This window comes from Acartia tonsa, chromosome 5, assembly GCF_053477335.1.
Source record: "Acartia tonsa isolate MP-2025a chromosome 5, ASM5347733v1, whole genome shotgun sequence".
Classification (NCBI taxonomy): Eukaryota; Metazoa; Arthropoda; class Copepoda; order Calanoida; family Acartiidae; genus Acartia; species Acartia tonsa.
Genome location: NC_137264.1, coordinates 33,912,100 through 33,930,237, shown reverse-complemented (window position 1 = coordinate 33,930,237; position 18,138 = coordinate 33,912,100). Strand labels below are relative to the sequence as shown.

The following is an 18,138-nucleotide window of genomic DNA, read 5'->3' as shown; positions in this document are numbered from 1 at the left end:
CTTTAACGCTTATCCAAAAATGTCTCTAAAACTTGAAAATTAAAGCTCAACAAAATTTGAAAGTGGGGGAAGCAAATCTTGGTCACTTCAATGTCAGACGCATGATAAATAGACAACGGGAAAAGGGAGAAAAGATTGGGTTGTAAAATAATTTCTCGTATTCATTTGAATCCGGTGGATAGGAACCGGTTCTCATGAATACGAAAAAACTATGTCTAGCATCGTATTATATCCAGTTTTCTACGAATATAGAAATGTACAATCATAAGATTAAAACTAGTTTTTTTTAGCCGGTGCCTTCGGCACAACGGGGCTAAAAAAACTAGTTTTAATCTTATAGTTGTACATTCTATATCCGCGGAGAGCCGTTTATAATACGATACGAGAAATAACTATTAGCTGCTAATGCTCTCTTTACTTCTTTGTTTGTAGCGGTATGAATCAATCCAGGGAGGGAGTGGATATTGATCTGTTTATTACACTAGTCCCCTATTCGTTGGCTTAACAACCTTTAATTTAACTGGTTGGTTCATTTAGCTGATTGTCCACCAAACGTTTCAGCCATAAATAATAATGTACAGTATAGATACACATCAATTTATCGGCCATTGTTTTATCCCTTTAGATACCTGGAATCAATCAAGCCTAAATTCTGCGCTACTTATGAATATGTACATCCCTGACTTATTGTAAACAAAACAGTATTTTTTCTACAACATTTATTTCATGTTATTTCCAAATAACAGATTTTAACATAAATTTCCTTACAATCTAAAGGATAGAGGGGGAGATTTTTAAGGTTTATACAAGAATTTAGAAAACAAGTTAAATGATTTTTAAGTGTAATCAAAATTGCAGAATTAATGTACTTTAGACTGAAACAAAAAATTTGACGAAAAGCGATCCTTTCCTCAGATTTCTTTTTTTATTTGCTGATTAATCAATTTCCTTGTGATTTTAACACGTATTTAATGGTAATTTTTTCGGGGGTGGGGGGGGGGGGGGGGAGAAAAAACCTTTAAAACTTGTTTCCCAAGTGTATAGTAAAAAGCTACCTATTGAAGTAAAATAAGTGCAATTTAAAACTATTTTGTAAATCAAGTAAACTATTATTCCTCTTTCAGTTGAAGCGAAATCACAAAAGAATCCTTCATATTATAAATATTTGTACTTAAAATAAAACTCCCTGTGAATAAAGTGTCGATAATATTGATATTGTTTTTACATACAAATATTTGGGAACAGATAAAGGCATTCAGAAAATAAAAGTATGCGATTTATAAAAATTTTCAGCACTTATTTGAAATGGAGTCCACTGAATATAAATTAATAATGAAACATGAAATAAGTTTCTTAGTATTAAACTTGTAGCTAAATAACTATAGTTATTTATCGCATCGTATTATCGTCAGTTTTCCACGGTTAGTAAAAAGAAAATTCGTAAGATTAATTCCAGTTTTGTTTAGGCCAAAGGCAACGAAACCGGTACTAATTTTATGATTTGTGTTTATTATGACTTTTCAGTACGGAGCATAACCAGTTCTAACCCAGCAGATATTATTCGATTTCAAAATTATACTGAAAACTTAATTTCAGAATACCCACATCTGTCCCAGAAAATATTACAATGTGAATTGACCACAGAATTACTTAACATAGATATATGTTTCATTTTAATATCAAAATTTGACTTTTTTCTTCATATTTTTAGTTTACACTTCTTGCAAATAAATATTTTAGGAATTACTTTGAAATCAAATGAAATCTTATGTAAAGAATCAATTGCAAAATTTTTTGAATTATGTGTCTTAAAATCCGAAAGTCTTTTTTAATGATTAAATTTTTCTATTGCGTTTTGTACAAAGCAAACTAAATCTTTTTTTTTAAGTAGGAATGTTTTTTTTAATAATTTTCTTTTTTTATTAAAACTGGATTTTTAGGATAACTTACAACATTTTATTTCAACGATTGTAAGGAAATAAACTTGATACAAATAAAATTTTAGGATAACAAATCACAATCAAAACAAAAATAAATAGAATTTTAATAAAATAATTCTGTTAAATAAATCCTATAAAATTTCGGTGTTAGGAAATGTTAAACAAAATATGTTAAACGAATTACATTTTTGTTTAAAATCATTGAAGAAAAAACACAGGTTTGTTAGATCACCATTAGCATTAGAATTAACACATAAATTTTAAATAATTCTTAATGAAATATTTTTGATTCTTTTATAATCATTGATATTAAACATTTTAAAATTATTCATATAACACATCAGGAATAAGGAATAAACAACATGTGAAATAAATCTAAAATAATATTTGGGGGGCAATTTCGTGATTTTTTTGGAATTAATTTTGTTTTTAGTATAAGCTGATAACACATGTTCTTGAGAATACAAAAAGAGCCAAAGTTATTTCAGTAAAAATTCCAAAATTTACAAATTTTGTTAATTCTAACAAGGATAAGTAAAACCGAAGGGAAAGCACACGAGTTTGTTAGTAAATACTTTGTTTTATAGCTCACATCTGACAAATTTGCAATATATATCACAAGGGCCAGGCAGGGGTTTTATTTTTCTCTAGTTTAGGCCCAAAAAATATGGACATGTGTTTGAATCCTATTTTTTTAAAATTAAATGAACAAGGATGAATTTTTGTTATTCTGGCAAAATCGAACAATTTGGAGTATTTTAAAGGCTTTGGCAAACGTGAATTTTTTTGAAGAAACTAACAATATGAAAAAGTATACCTATAATCAATTGTCAGAATAAAATTCTTTGGTATTATAATTGAATTCTAAAGAAATTTTTTGAATTTTTGTCATAAAAGATTGAGTATGTGTTTGTGCATATTGTTGATATACACCTGCGTGTCAGCTCAAAGTATTTCAAACATCTTCAACATTTTCAAGTACTCCTCATCCTGCATTAGGGCTATGCGCATCAATCTAAAATAAATACAGGTATTTGTCCAATAAATATTCTCTGTAAATGCCTAGTCGAGCCCCCAAAAATAAATTAAAATATTTTTTAAAAAGGGTGTCAGTCTGATTAGATTGAATCAGGTATAGGTTGGGTAATGTGTGGGTGTGAGTGTGGGGCGGAAGGGTGGGTTCTGTGCTCGAGGGAAAGCACCAATGAAGTCCTCAATTTAAATCTGTTCAATATTCTCAAAACAGGTTTTGGTCCAGTGGAAATCAATCGGAGCTATACTGAAGAAAATCAAACTAATATTTTGTCTATTTTAAGATCATACGATACTTAATTTTTCAGAATGACTCAGAATCGCATTTGAAGCTATACTGGAATAAAATTTACTTTAACTCAGTGTCGTCCATTTTTACCTGGATTTATCATCCATTGGTGGCAAGATCCGCTTGATAAGACTTTTCCACTGCTTTTTCATGCAACTTTTTACCTAAAAGAGGTGTTTTTATTAGGGTCATTACCTTTGACATTTTTAAAAATAAAAGTATGTTAGCATTCGTCAGGAAGGGTGGTGTGTGTGTGTGTGATCTTGATCCAAGTGGCAGAAGGTAAAAAATTGATGTCTTTGTTTGGCAATAACTTGGTCTTAATTAGTGCTGGAGTCCAAAAAGTCGCGACCTTTTTTAAAAAAATACCTGCAAATGTGATATTGCAGCTTGAAGTCAAATTTGGCCGACCGACTTCATTTCTTTAGAAATTAGTATCAAAATACATGGCACCTTAAAGGGTATGGGAAGCTAATATCGTTCTTGTAGCATCCATGTAGAAGCTTTTAGCTTAGTACAATAACATTGACAACTTACATTTTTGTAATCCTAAATGTTTTTTTTATAGAAAGATTAATAGATTTTCTTTTTAGTAACAATATTCCTATGAAAATATGGTTGCTAAAGGAAGCATTTAATTTAATTGATAATTTTCTTGATTTAGGATGAAAATTAAAAATTGAGGTTTTAGAAACTGTACAGCAATAGGTATAACAGCTATTTATTAGGGCAATTTCTATTTAGCTTCCTTAATTAGATATACCTATAGGAGATAGATTTTTAATATTTTTACTTTGGTTATAGACTTATGGTAATAAAGAGGATAACGCCAACCTCGCCTAGAAATGTCTATAGATTTATGCCGCTATTATAAATTTTAGCATAACAGGGATATATATCATATAAAAAATTTGAACCTAAAAAATAAAGTGAATAGGTTTGACATAATATTTCAGATTTCTTTATGATTATAACAGCAATCATATTTTTTAACATTTATAGATGTTGAAATAAAGCTTTTCAACTTTCTTTTAAAACATGTTTAACATATATTTCAATTTGAGTGAATTATTGCATGTATAAGGGGGGGGGGGGGGGGTAAGTTTTGCCACTTTCGCGTAATCAGTGTTGTGTGGGCTAGGTATTGATCTGAGATTATAGGTTATTTAGGATAAAAGTTTACTTTTGGGTAGTAGTTCACGGAAATTTAATCATTTTTTGAATAGGTCTCCAGGTTCAGGTGCTGCAGGCTGGAAAGTCGTTTCTGGACAGGTAAAAAATTTTTAAAAATGAACTACTACCTACCCAAAAGTAAACTTTTATCCTAAATAACATATAATCTCAGATCAATACCTAGCCCACACAACACTAATTACGCGAAATTGGCAAAACTTACCCCCCCCCCTTGTAATTTTTTTTTTTTAAATTAGTTTATAAACTGACTGAAGCATATTTGTTCATAATTTATCATTCTTTTTATATGTTATGTAAGTATTATTATTTTATTGTAGTATATATTATAAAGGGAGAGCAAAAAAAATGCTAGATTTTTAAAATTCAAATTGCGCGGCTTGTGTTAATGGTAGAAAAAAGGCACGCATATCGTTAGAACTGCTAAGAAGTTTATTTTTAGAAAATATAAAAATGATTCCTACGTGTTAAAATGTCCCAACTGACTTAAAACTTGACTTGCAAGTAAATTTTGGGACATTTTACCATCTGGCTCCTAGATTATTTGTAGCACAGGAACCGTTCTTATATTTCCAAAAAATACAGTTCATAGCGGTTCTAACGGTATGCGTAACATTTTTCTACTATTAACACAAGCAGCGCAATTAGAAATTTAAAAATGTAGGCATCTCTTTTTGCAAAATATCTTCTCTAATTTTTAGTTATATTTTAAAATTTACTTGCAAGTCAAGTTTTACACCAGTTTGGACATTTTAACACGTAGCTCCTAAACTATGCGTAGCACAGGAATCGTTTTTATATTTCCTGAAAATAGACTTCTTAGTGGTTCTAACGACATGCATGCCTTTTTTCTACCATTAACACAAGCCACGCAATTTGAATTTTTAAAATCTACGCATTTTTTTTTGCTCACCCTTTACATATTGTATAAACGCTCTATTTTATTCCAGTGTTTTCTTTGGTCAACTTTTGAATACAGCTTCCCTATTTGTCAATTTTTGGTGATAGTGATTCGCTGGTACAATTTAACAAATAAAATTTGTGAAATTTATAACCACTAAAAAACTGTCTCTTTTGCAAGATTTTAATTTTATCGCATTATTTCAATTTCAAAAGAAAGCCTATATTACACCCAATGGTATCTAAAACAGAAGTTTTCTTGATTTTTTGTTTAAAAGTAATAATCTTAAATTTTTCCTGTTATTTTACTTTGAAAAAAAATTAAAGAGAAATAGTATTTTTTTAAAATTTTTAACATAAAATCAAATTAGGAGTCAAAACAATAAAATGCTTTTTAATGCCGCTTATATTAACCCTTTCTAAATCACTGTTAAGTTTTGGATTTGTTACTGAATCACTTTAAATTTAGTAGTAATAATGTAAATATTGTTTTACCTTAAGCATGATAGCACGTGGTCGCTTAGTTAACCGCAGACGGCGCCAGTCTTCAAACGCCTCAACTGTAGAATTTGAATCCTCATTGTCTTTTGTTACCAGTGTGTTTGGTGAGAGGTCGACTGTCGGCGGCTGACCCGGCCGGTAGACATTGTTCAGCATGTATTTCTGGAGGATCAGATGTTTGTCAAACATTCCTATTTTAGTGGCATTTATACCTACAATACGAGGAACAAGTATGATAATTACACTGAGAAATTTGATCAATGTAAAATAAAAAAAAACCATTCTTATTTAGCGAAGCTCCTTATTTTTAAATACAAGTAGAGAAAAAGAACATCTAGCCAAAAATAAAGAAAAAGAGACTTAGCTCATAGCCGAGTATAGATACATAGTTGTGGTATTTAAAAATTTCAGCTGGCTGTCAATCTTTGATAAAAGCTGATAGAATTTTAATATTTCCGTGAGAAAACATATATTACAGTGCAGTGTATAAAGTAGATTTGCATTGCATTGGTGATTACATTTTTACAAAAAAAAATAACTTTCTACCTATCATAGGTAAATAACAGACGAGAAAAAATTCTAGGTAATAGTTTTGATTTTATACCCAATACTTTCAAAATTAGCGCAAATTTTGACTGAATCAAAAATATTGAAATTCAATTGTGTTTTGTATAAATTCCTGGATGTCTGGGCCGATTTGAGTCATAATCATCAGTTTCAAAATTGGCTAATTCCGGGTTTTGGCGGCTTGATGGTCCATACACCCGATCGTCGGGATTTGTGGCGTGAAGAGGCCCTCCTACCAGCCATTCAAAGAAAGCTACGAAACCTTTCTTCTTAGATTTTATCTTTTCTTGTTGTTGAATAAGTATGGCAGAATCATTGGTACTTGGCACTCCATAGTTGTTGGAATTAATGGCATTGGCATGCGACTGCGGTTGAGCAGATTTTGGTGGATTCTTATCCAAGGTGCTACCCTGATGGATTGACTGGACCAGTTTTCTGCAGACAGAGAATGTTTGATCCGAATCCGCTTCGTCGCTCCATGGGCTTTTGAATGATATTAGCTTGTTTGTGCACTTTATGGCGGTAGAATCAGCCATAAGGTTGTTTATTCCTGAATTTGTCCCATAGGTGGCGTTGCTGGTGCTTTTTTCGGAAATTTGTTCAACTGTTAGTGGTGGCTTCAGTTCAGGATTATACCAACAGATGTCAGTAGGTTGAACAATCCAAGTTACAGGATTGGCGCCATTTTTGGGTGCTAGACTTGTTTCATCAAGAGAAAATGATCTATCGTAGTTCGTACTTGGTGCTGTGCTTTCATTTGTTGTTGCGGTAGTTGTAGATGTTGTTGTGGTGGTGTTATGGGTTCGAATCCCATTAGTTTTGTTATCCTCATGTACTTGGGTATGGTGATTATAAACCTGACGAGAAGAGGGAAGTAAAGAATCAGAACGAAGGGGTGAACACGATGAAATTTGAATGAGGGATGAAGAAAAAGCCCGTTTTGGCGGCAACAGGGAACAGGATTGTTTCCGTTTTGCCGGCAGCGGGCCGTCGACGGTGGTGCATATAACGTCAGGCAAATTTTGTCAGATTTTCTATCCAAAAGCAGCGTGAAAAAAAATTCATTTCATTAGTCAATTAGTTAAAACGTGCTGGGAATTTACTTACTTGTTCCTCATTATTTTTATATGGAGTATACTTATCATGCAGCTAGTCTACTTTAAATGAAGTAAAATTAAAATTAATTGCAAAGTGTTTAGGTTTCAGGTGCTAATATAGGATACATTGTTAAATAGGGGCTCAAACTTTATTCTAGATTTAAACTTTCTTACTATGCTAAAGAAAATTGAAAGAAAATCTGACCTAAAATACGACAGATTCACTTGTGTTTTACAACATTTAGTAGCTTTAAAAAGCATTATTATTATATATGAAAGTTTTATTGAATACTAGTAGCGTCGCTTTTAGCATAGGTATAGTGGCTTTGTATTTTAAACGGAAGAAATGAGAGGAAAAATAACCTAAGACAAACCATTCTTTTAAATTTAAAAAAAAAGTCGAAAACCATTCAAAGAATGTTGGAAAAATCTTTTTTCTTCTTGAATTAGTTTACCAAAAATCTCTCAATTAACCATAAAACGATTGATAATTACAACAAACCAAATAAAAAACGAGCATATTATAGAGAAGCTATGCTACTAAGTAAAAAGTAAAAAAGTAATTGCAATTATTATTACCTAATCACAACTATTTGCAATACACAAAAAAAATTATAATATCAAAATAGGGATTAAAGGATAGGCAATACGAATTAAATAAAAAATAGTACCTACCTAACTTTAAAAATGTAACTCTATATAGATTAATCTAAATCCATGTAAGATTACATACCTAGCCAATTAAATGTTCTGTCTTATTACACTATACCCTAAAGTTTTATAATAATGTTTTCTTATTCGTTGGCTTAACAACTTTGAGGGCTTTTGTTGAATTTTAATAGGTCGATTCATAAAGTTGAGTATCCAAACGTTCCAACAACTGACTGTAATCTACAGAAGAGGTAACTTTGTGCATCATCATTAAAGATGTAATCAATTTATCGGCCATTATTTTACCCCTTTAGATCCCTGAAGTGACCAAGGGATGTATTTTATATTGTATATAAAAAAAAAGAATATTTGGATGATTACCTACCCTTTATCCCTATCAAAACAAAGCAACAAAGCACAATAAAAAAAAGAAATAATGCAAAATGCGTGAAATTAAAAAAATGTCAAGTTGTACTGTACATTAGAAATAAAATTTTTACAAAAAAAAGGTTAACTAAAAGCAGAATGAATTAAATGCACCAAGAAAAAAAAATCAAAAAAACAGTTTCTTCTCTTTTGGAAAATAAAATAAGAGATTCAAAATAACAAAATACTGAAATAAAATAAGAGTAAACAAATAAAAAATTAAACTAAGACTACAATTTTGTACTGGAAATTTTGTCATGCAATTTTTTGTAACATTTTAATATTTTTTTCTCTACAATTTCAACCAAATAGATAATGGTTGTTGAGCGTATTTTACTAAAGTTTAATAAAATATTTATTGCTTAAATTATTTAGCAGGGGTGTATATTCTGCACAAGATTTATTTTTTTTCCCCTGCTACAAATTTTTTTATTTTTTTTCCCCCCTAGTTTTTTCTCACCAAGTAGGGGCGAAAATGGAAAAATATTTAAAGAACTCTATAATTTATTTGTTTTATCCCTCCTACCACACATTTTTTTAGTTTTTTTTTTACCAAGGAGGGGGGGAAATGGAAAGAATGTTTTCAGTTTTCTTAATTTTTACATTTTTTTTCCCTCCAACCACTTATTTTTTATTTTTTTCCCCCCCCCCTGAGCAGGGGATCCCATGTAGAATATACACCCCTGTTATTTAGTTGTCTTGGATTTGAAAAGTTTGGAGACTAGAAACTTCTTAACAATAACTTTGTTGCAATATAAAAAAGTATTTTCAAATAAAATCAATGGCAATGGTGTATACTTAAAACTAAATTATAATATTAAAGCTAAACTTAGATTAACAAATCAAATAAAAAAATAGCTGCATGTTTTTTAAGCTGTCATGATAAAAGATTATCTTAAATGCAGAAAAATGTAAAAATCGTCCATGTTTTTTTTTTGGTTTTTATACTATAAAATGCAAAAATAAAGCATAAAAAATAAAAGACATAGCTAAAATGTATGTAAAAAGTAGGGACTTTTTTTGTCAATTCAAAGTCCAGGATTTTTTACTGGCATAACTACAATATAACAAAATGGTGGGATGTACGTCACATAACATAAAACAACTATACAAAACGTCTAAAGGGATAGTTCCATGAAGATCATTCAAATTTGGGATTAAAGCGCATCGTATTTAAGCGGATTTCCGCATACAGTAAAAAATATAAGATTAATTTCAGTATAGTGGGTTCCGAGGGGCCAAATTATGCACATTATGTGATAAATGCAACTTCAAAATATGGCTCTTTACACTTTAAAAAGTTTTATACAGTAAGTTACAAAGAGCTTATGTAGTTACTACAATTCTGTCTACAATGGTTTAATACCCTTCATGGAACTACCACTTAACATATGAAAAGGTTCATAATAAAAAACATCTTTGAAATTTCCATTTTTGGAAGACAAATTTTTTGGTATTTCAGTGGATTTTTTGGAGAAGTTTTTATTGTGAATCCTAAAAAGTGCTGAAAAATAACAGTGATTTTAAAACAAAACATACATTAATGTTTTACACAACCTACAGGTTATTCAATAGAAAAAAAAGGTTTGGTTAAAGGTGAAAAAGTTTGTCATGTAGTAAAACTATATTATGACTCATGATGTTTAATTAGAAAATTCTGCAGATTGAAACATTTAATGTACATTAGTGGTTAGTGCTGATTTTACTTTTCTTTGGACCCGGGAAAACATTTCTCTAGATTGAATTTCACCATTAAAATAGAAATGCCGCATAAGGCAAACACGTCTCTTTATTAAACATTTCTGTTTTGAAGACAAAACTTTAAATTTAAGGAACTATTGATCAAATTGATCATGTAAAATACAGGGATGGCAATACGGTCAAGAGTTCCAATCTAAAATGTCTTGAATAGATATACCTGCTAAAAAAATATTTTCTAGCCTATTCTACAGAACAAAAATATGCTTATACATGATCATTTGAATAAAACGTTCCCTTTGTGAAAAATTTAGGAGATAATTGGTATATAATATTACACTATTGTCCCGGGTCCCACGGGACATAAATTAATTGTCAGGCAGATGGAATATTTACAATTGTTCTCTTCATTTCCAGAGATTCCTCTTTGGTGACCTACATAAATACAGATACAAGAATAGATAGATAGCATCTCGAAAGGATTTAGATGGAAGAGGTATATAATAGAATATAAAGATAAGCTCTACTAGATAGAGAATAAGTACACAACAAGATAAGTACATAAATCAAATTTTGTTTAATGAAGTCCATTATTTCTTGGTTAAATATTGTCCAAAAGTCAAATTTTACTTAAAGTCTGAAAGTCCTCTGGGATCCTAAGGGATAAGACATTGAAAGGTAAATTGATGTACACACACATTCCCAATAGTGATAAACAAATTACCCCCTCTGTAGATTAAAATCATTGGTTATAAACCTTGGCTAATGGTAGTTTGAAACAAATTATAAATATTAAATAAAAGCACCAAATGCTTAAAAGTCAACAACAGATTCAGGCAGAAAAACACACACACTGAGACATCCTCTTACTTTAATTTAAGAATAATTTAGAGTTGGGAAACAGCATGATAAATATTATATATATATATATATTAGCAGGTACGCCCCTAGCATCTAGGGGCTTATGTAATCAAAGGGGGAACATATAGGTAAAAAAATAGCCTAACACCATCCCAAACGCTTAAATCTAAAATCATAATAGCCTAAAACCATCTCGAGACATATGTGAAGCTTCCCTATAAAGGAGAACTTGATCAGTTTTGTAATTATTGTACTCTTAAGCTTTAGACAAAAAAACCTAAGTACTTAATATTATATAATAGGATTGGTTACCTGTGTGAACCGTTCTCCCTTGGTTGAGACTATCTTCCCTTCGCGATAGCGTATAAGCTTCTTGTCTTCCTATAAAAAAAAATAACATTTACTTCATGTCAAAGCGAAGTTTTTTGAAAACAAAACTCACCCCTTATTTGCATAAAACATTTATTGATTTACAACCGAAAAATAAATCTTTTCTTTTTACTTTCCCTCTATTACAATATTTTTTTAAGATAGTATTCCATTAATTAGGTAGGTACTCTTTTTATGGACCTAAAGTAATCGAAGTAGTAAAGCATAGTGTGGTTTATTCAATGTGTGAATAATATGACACTACATTGTTGACAAAATTCAATAAAAAAATGATAATATAATACAACGGGGTCTAATGGGACAAATACGTTACAAAAAAAAACTTTACAGGGCTTGTAGAAGTATCTTCACTACCTAAGTCTTAAGATGTTACTGTTAACAAAACCAAAATATACTATCTTAATAATAAAGTAACTTACCCCTTTCTTGGACATAATAGGTCTATGATATTTCACATCCTCTTCCTAAAATATATCAAAACATAAGTCTTTATGGCCATTGCCAAAACAACAGTTCACGATACGGATAGATGTATTCATTGAGTTATTGTCTTTTTTATACAGGGTGACTTGCTTATTCCTACTTTACAGATATCATGGGGGCGATTAACACTTTTTAACAATAACTGCAGTTCCAGCTACGAATAATGAAAGATGCTATGGATGCAAGACTGCGACTGGTCACACCTTAACATCCAAGCCGTTTTACTAAAACACAGAGGTTGCCAGGAAATTTTGTTAAAGTTTTTGAACGCCGATTGATATTTTAGACCGCTGACGGCTGACTACATATGAGGCTGATTTTCCTGTAAAACATGAAAGCTACCTTGTCAATGAAGCCATATTGATCCATCAGCTTTTTCTTCAGTTGGTTATCATCGATCTCTACTGGCTTAGACAGCTTTGCAAGCAACTAAAATATGTAAATAAGATAAAATTAGTTTTTAGAAGTATGTAGGTATATTATATAGGTTTACATGAAAATCCAACTTGAAAATAATAATTTTTTGTTTGGAAGACTTTAAAAAGCGATGGGACAATGGACGATAATTTTATATTCCATGCCACAACAGACAGACTAAAGGACAGGACAACATGGGAATTACCATCCTAGAGTCAAGGGGCGGGGGGGGGGGGGGGAGAGTTCTGACACATTTGCGTAAACCTGGTTTATAGGCTTTATCTTTGGACTGAGAGAATAGGTTATTAGGGATAAAATCATTCTTATATGATGAATTTTCCCAAGTTTTAAGGTTTTTTGGATAGGCCTCCAGGTGGTCTCTGTACAGGTAAAAATGAAAAGAACTTTTTTTAGGAGTTAGAGGTCAACTTATAAAACAAAATATGCATCTTTTTGAATGTTATTCACATATTTGAAGAAAAAACATTTTGCTTCATAAGCTGACTTCTATATACCAGGTTTACTCAAATGTGTCAGAACTTCCCCCCCCCCCCCCCTTGTTAAAATCTTAATAAATATTGTAGCTATTGAGTAATAAGAAAATATTCACATTTGTCTGAGGTTAGTTTTAGGCTCCTCATTTAAAAATAGTATTCACTAAGGACTTTGGTGACAAAAAGAACTGTTGAATTTATGTTCTGTGTTCTGTTCCGATATTTTACAAGATTAAAATTAAGTTTTTAGCGGATGTTTTTATTATTATTATTTACGTCAAAAAAAATCTGTTTCTTGCGTATTTTGAATTGCGTTCTTTAAAAACAAAAATATTTTTATTTATGAATGATAAAACAAAGCTCTTTAAATTAAATAAAAATAGGTTATGTTATTATCAATTGAATTTGTCCAAATAGTATGAACTGGACCTAAGAATTCTACCACTTTTTAAATTAATGCAAATACAAGCGTGAGAAATGTGTCCTACTTTATTACCTGGGTTTGATTTGGCTTGATGTCCTGGCCCATATCAGCCCTGGTGAGTAGGAGCTGGACTGCTCTATCAATGTCACCGTTCATCATGGTCACGCAATGGACAGCTTCAACCTAATTACACACATTAATATAGTTTAAAATTAACAGGGTGTCAATCTGTGCGTCTATCTCGCTAACCGCTATACCGATATGGTACTCCTTTACAGTGAAGCTTCCCAAAGGATCAGAGAAGGTTCATAACCATTTTGAGAGAGGGTACCACCATTCTCCCTAATAAAATCGCCACCGAATTGCTGCTAGTTATTATATTAAGAGGAAAATCTACAGTAGAAGAGAAAAATATGAGAAAATATGAAAAAGTTTATATTATTAGGTAAGATAGGCCAGAGCTAAAAAGGGCGCGAGTATGAAAGGCGAGAAAAGAAACAAAAAAAAGATATTTTAGCTTATTTGGTCTGAGTAAAAATAAAGACTTTGGGAGAATTAAAATGGAAATAGTAGAAGACAAAAATGCTAAAAAAAAATAAAAAGATAAAAAAAAATAAAAGATGGGAAACAGTACAGCTGCAAAGATGAAAGAATTAAAGTGTGTACTGAAACTTTAAAATCATAATTGTATCCTAAATTACTACCTTGCAAGTTGCAGGAAACATCTCCAGCAAAAGATCAACGCCAGCTTCGATTTTAGCATCCTAAAAAATAAAAAAAATGAATAAATCTAAAATCACAGAGGATCTTCAGGACAGGGGTGTATATTCTGCACAAGATTTATTTTTTTTCCCCTGCTACAAAATTTCTTATTTTTCTTCCCCCCCTAGTTTTTTCTCACCAAGTAGGGGGAAAATGGAAAAATATTTAAAGAACTCTATATTTTATTTATTTTATCCCTCCTACCACACATTTTTAAAAGTTTTTTCACCAAGGAGGGGGGGAGAAATGGAAAAAATGTTTTCAGTTTTCTTAATTTTTACATTTTTTTTCCCTCCAACCAACTATTTTTTATTTTTTTCCCCCCCCCTTAGCAGGGGATCCCATGTAGAATATACACCCCTGCTTCAGGAATAAGACAAATTATGATAAACAAAAAAACCTATTCTGTAGAAAACTATTCTTGGTTTAAAAGTTTAGACACTACAAGCTGCAAGCATGGAACCAACAAATGAAAATTACATAAAAGTGCCCAGAGTTTTTGAGCCATATACGAATACGATGACGTTATAAGTTTAATTTACAACCTTTAAGTGCCCTCACTCACTGAAATTCAGAAGGAGAAGACATTGGCTGATAAGTATATCCCTTTAAATCTTCTTTTCTTATTTCCTGACATAATTCCATGAAAAAACATATAAAATGAAAATTATAGTCAAAAAAAGTGTGCAAATAAGAGTTTATTCTTTTAAAATTGTTCCAATTTTCCCCTCGTCTGTCTGTTGAAAAGAAAATAGGATCAACTGCAGTTCATGGTAAAATATTCCTGGTAACGAATATTTCCAAAAATCTATAAATTTTAAAGGCTGCTAGCTGCCAAACGGCTGAATGTTCATATCCGCACACCATTTTAAGCGGCATAAGAAGGCCTACAAATAATCTGGAATAGCCAAATAGGTCTTTTTCGCGCATTTCTCTGCACTGCGAGATAATTATGTATTGTTGATGTTGATTTATGGCTATTCCAGATTATTTGTAGGCCTTCTTATGCCGCTTAAAACAGTGTGCGGGCATGATCTGCACGTTCAGCGGTTTGGCAGCTAGCAGCCTTTAAAATTCATAGGTAGATTTTTGGAGTTACCAGGAATATTTTACCGTGAACTGCAGTTGATCCGAAAAATACTCTCTGCAGATATTTTAGATTTAAAACATGAGTCTAATGAGAAAATGATTCTTATTTCTTTTAATAAAATCCCATTTTCTATAAACTTCTCTTCCTTCTAATACACAAAAACAAATTACATCAAATCCTTTTAATAACATGAATAAAAACATGTTTATCGTTTATATCTTTACTTAAATTTTTGCATAAAAAGTACCTACCTAGGTATTATTCAGGGATTACTACTAGACAAATATTTTGTCTAGGTACTTTCAATGTTATTTTTGTTGTAACTAATCTTTTACATGTTAACAGTTAGGAATAGTAGACAGGGATATGAAGGACAATGGCCGATAAATTGCTGTACATCACAATGCTGATACACAAATTAATCCCTTTGTATTATGAAAATTAGTGGTTGAAATGTGGTCATTATAAAACTTTAGGGACTAGCGTAATCAATATCCCAATGTCCCCTCCCTCCAGTACTCTAACTAAGGTATGTTGGGGTATAATCCTTACATAAAAGTAACAAGATCTGTGTCTGTCTTAACCGAAGGATCTCGCTAACCGCTGAACCAATATGGTTCTTTTACAGCTTCTCATAGGTCCTTAAAGGTTTATCTATTTTGGGGGGAGCGTAAGGCCACTCTCCTAAGAGAAATGAATTACCAAACTTTTTTAATAACTTAAAAGGGGGAAGTCACTCCCCCCCCCCCCCCTCCTATGAGTGTAGCAGCTATATTATTATTTACTAATAGTCGTCCAAAATAAATATGTGTAACTAACTCCAAAAATCAAAATGAAATGATTGTTTTGTACAATCAAAGATTAGGGAGGAACAGTATTTAATAGAAGCTATGCTTATAAAAATGCATAGAAATGAGATAAGGAAACTGTATTAAATTGGATTTATTCTTCGCTCATATTTAGAATTTTAAATCTTTTTCAGTTGAGAAGCTACTCAACAAAAAATAAGATTTTAGGAGAATGGTCGATTACTTAGTCCATCTAAACTTCAATAAAGATGATTTGAAGAATAAGGTCTGAATCAGAGAGGGATGAGATATTAGACCGTATAATATTCTTGTGTCCATAGTTTTATAAACTTTTTCTAATGCTTAGGTAATGAATTCTGATTGTTTTGTTTTTTTAAACAAGCGATGTTTAAACTTTTCATACCAACCTACCTTAGATTAAATCTAGAGAAATGTTCATTTATTCCCCTCAATTTTGGGGATATAAACTTCAATGTAACGTCCATTGTCTAATCCCTTGGTGAGTAGACACGCAAACATAGCAGTTGGCGAAACTATGAAAGTTTCTGCTTCTTGGTTTAAAACAGAATGAAAAATAAAACCATTTCAAACTTTTAGTTGGAGTTATGAAAGTCCATTTTCATATATTATCAATCAGGTTTTCCTTACCTTCTCATAAAACAGTTCTTGTTCAAATATGGAGGGAGGGGACATTGGACTGTAACTTACTCTGGTACCCAAGATTTTATAACCACATTATGTTATTCGTTGGCTTAAACTTTTAAGTGTACAATCCTTAAATTTTGATTGGTTGTTTCAAAACTTTAGTGTCCAAACTTTTCAGCCAATATATTTTTTATCTACAGAAGGGATATATTTTTAATCATCAAGGGGGATTTATTTATCCATGGGTTTAATATCCAGCGTTACTTTTACAATATACAATAAAATATGTTTGTGAACAGAGGCGAGCACAAACCGGTTTAAGGTGCGGAAAGTGTAGAGTTTGTCGAATTGCGACAAAATTTTTATGCAAGTAATTTTAAAATCTGTTTCGAAATGTAAATAAAGGATTTTAAAATTATGAAACAAAATATCCTACCTAAACATATTTTATATATATTATAAAATGACTAACTTTAAGACGTTTATAATATTCAACTAATATTCTGAACACGACACTGTTTGTGAATGTTGTATTTTTGTTAACCTTATTTCAAACTTTACCTTTTACAAACTTACAGTGGAGTGGAGACAAATTTACATATTATAACTTTTCTCTAGGGAAACTTTAAATTTATAGAAAGGGTTTCACAAAAATTAACAAGATCAAATACTTCCCAAAGGAAAGAGAAAAGGAGAGAATTTAAGAAAAAAAATAAGACATGTGATAAGAATAATTAGAAAAAATACGCAAATTTTGACTAGGTAAACACTAAACAGAGTATTTTGTACCTGACAATCAAAAAAGAAGTTAGATGTTGATGAGCATTAAAAACTTTTCTTCCACATAAAACACCCGCAGCAGGGGTGTATATTCTGCACAAGATTATTTTTTTCCCCCTGCTGCAAAATTTATATTTTTTCCCCTCCTAGTTTTTACCAGCAAGAAGGGGAAAAATGGAAAAATATTTTCAGAACTCTTTATTTTATTCATATTAAACAACCTCCCACATATTCCTTTAGTTTTTTCACCAAGAAGGGGAGAAAATTGGAAACAAAATGTTTTCAATTATCTTAATTATTACATTCCCCGCCCCCCCCCCCCCAACCACTTTTTAAAATAAAAATTACCCCCCCCCCCCTCCCCCTAGCAGGGTCAAATTTGCAGAATAACCCCTGAACACCCGCAAAATATCTTAGTTGTCTTGTTGTAGATGAAGAAACAAGTTGCTAATTTACCTCTTGACTCTCCGAAGCAGATTTCTTTTTCTTCTTGTCCCACTCATCACTTGTCTCTGACACGCTACGTGGCTTCCTAGAAAATTTACTATTCAACAATACTAACAAGGATGACAGCATCCATAAAAGCGAAACTTTACAATTCAGTCAGAAAAGAGAGACAAATAAATTAGAACAAATTTAGAGTAATAACTACTGACTAGTTTAATATTAATAAAAAAAATAGAAGTTACAA

General features: G+C 31.3%; 1 protein-coding gene across 1 annotated transcript in view; it reads right to left on the bottom strand.

The window, feature by feature from the left end:
- Positions 1–1,036: 1,036 nt before the first annotated feature.
- Positions 1,037–18,138, bottom strand: part of LOC145319978 (uncharacterized) — a 22,740-nt gene continuing 5,638 nt past the window's right edge. The window contains exons 6-16 of the mRNA XM_080162389.1: positions 17,904–17,979; positions 14,066–14,125; positions 13,434–13,544; positions 12,369–12,455; positions 11,963–12,007; positions 11,466–11,534; positions 10,689–10,727; positions 6,535–7,277; positions 5,848–6,046; positions 3,352–3,425; positions 1,037–2,955 (exon numbers count right to left, since the gene is read on the bottom strand). Coding sequence (XP_080018515.1) covers positions 2,886–2,955; positions 3,352–3,425; positions 5,848–6,046; positions 6,535–7,277; positions 10,689–10,727; positions 11,466–11,534; positions 11,963–12,007; positions 12,369–12,455; positions 13,434–13,544; positions 14,066–14,125; positions 17,904–17,979 — 1,573 coding nt within the window. The 3' untranslated portion in view covers positions 1,037–2,885. The remainder of the gene's footprint in view (positions 2,956–3,351; positions 3,426–5,847; positions 6,047–6,534; positions 7,278–10,688; positions 10,728–11,465; positions 11,535–11,962; positions 12,008–12,368; positions 12,456–13,433; positions 13,545–14,065; positions 14,126–17,903; positions 17,980–18,138) is intronic.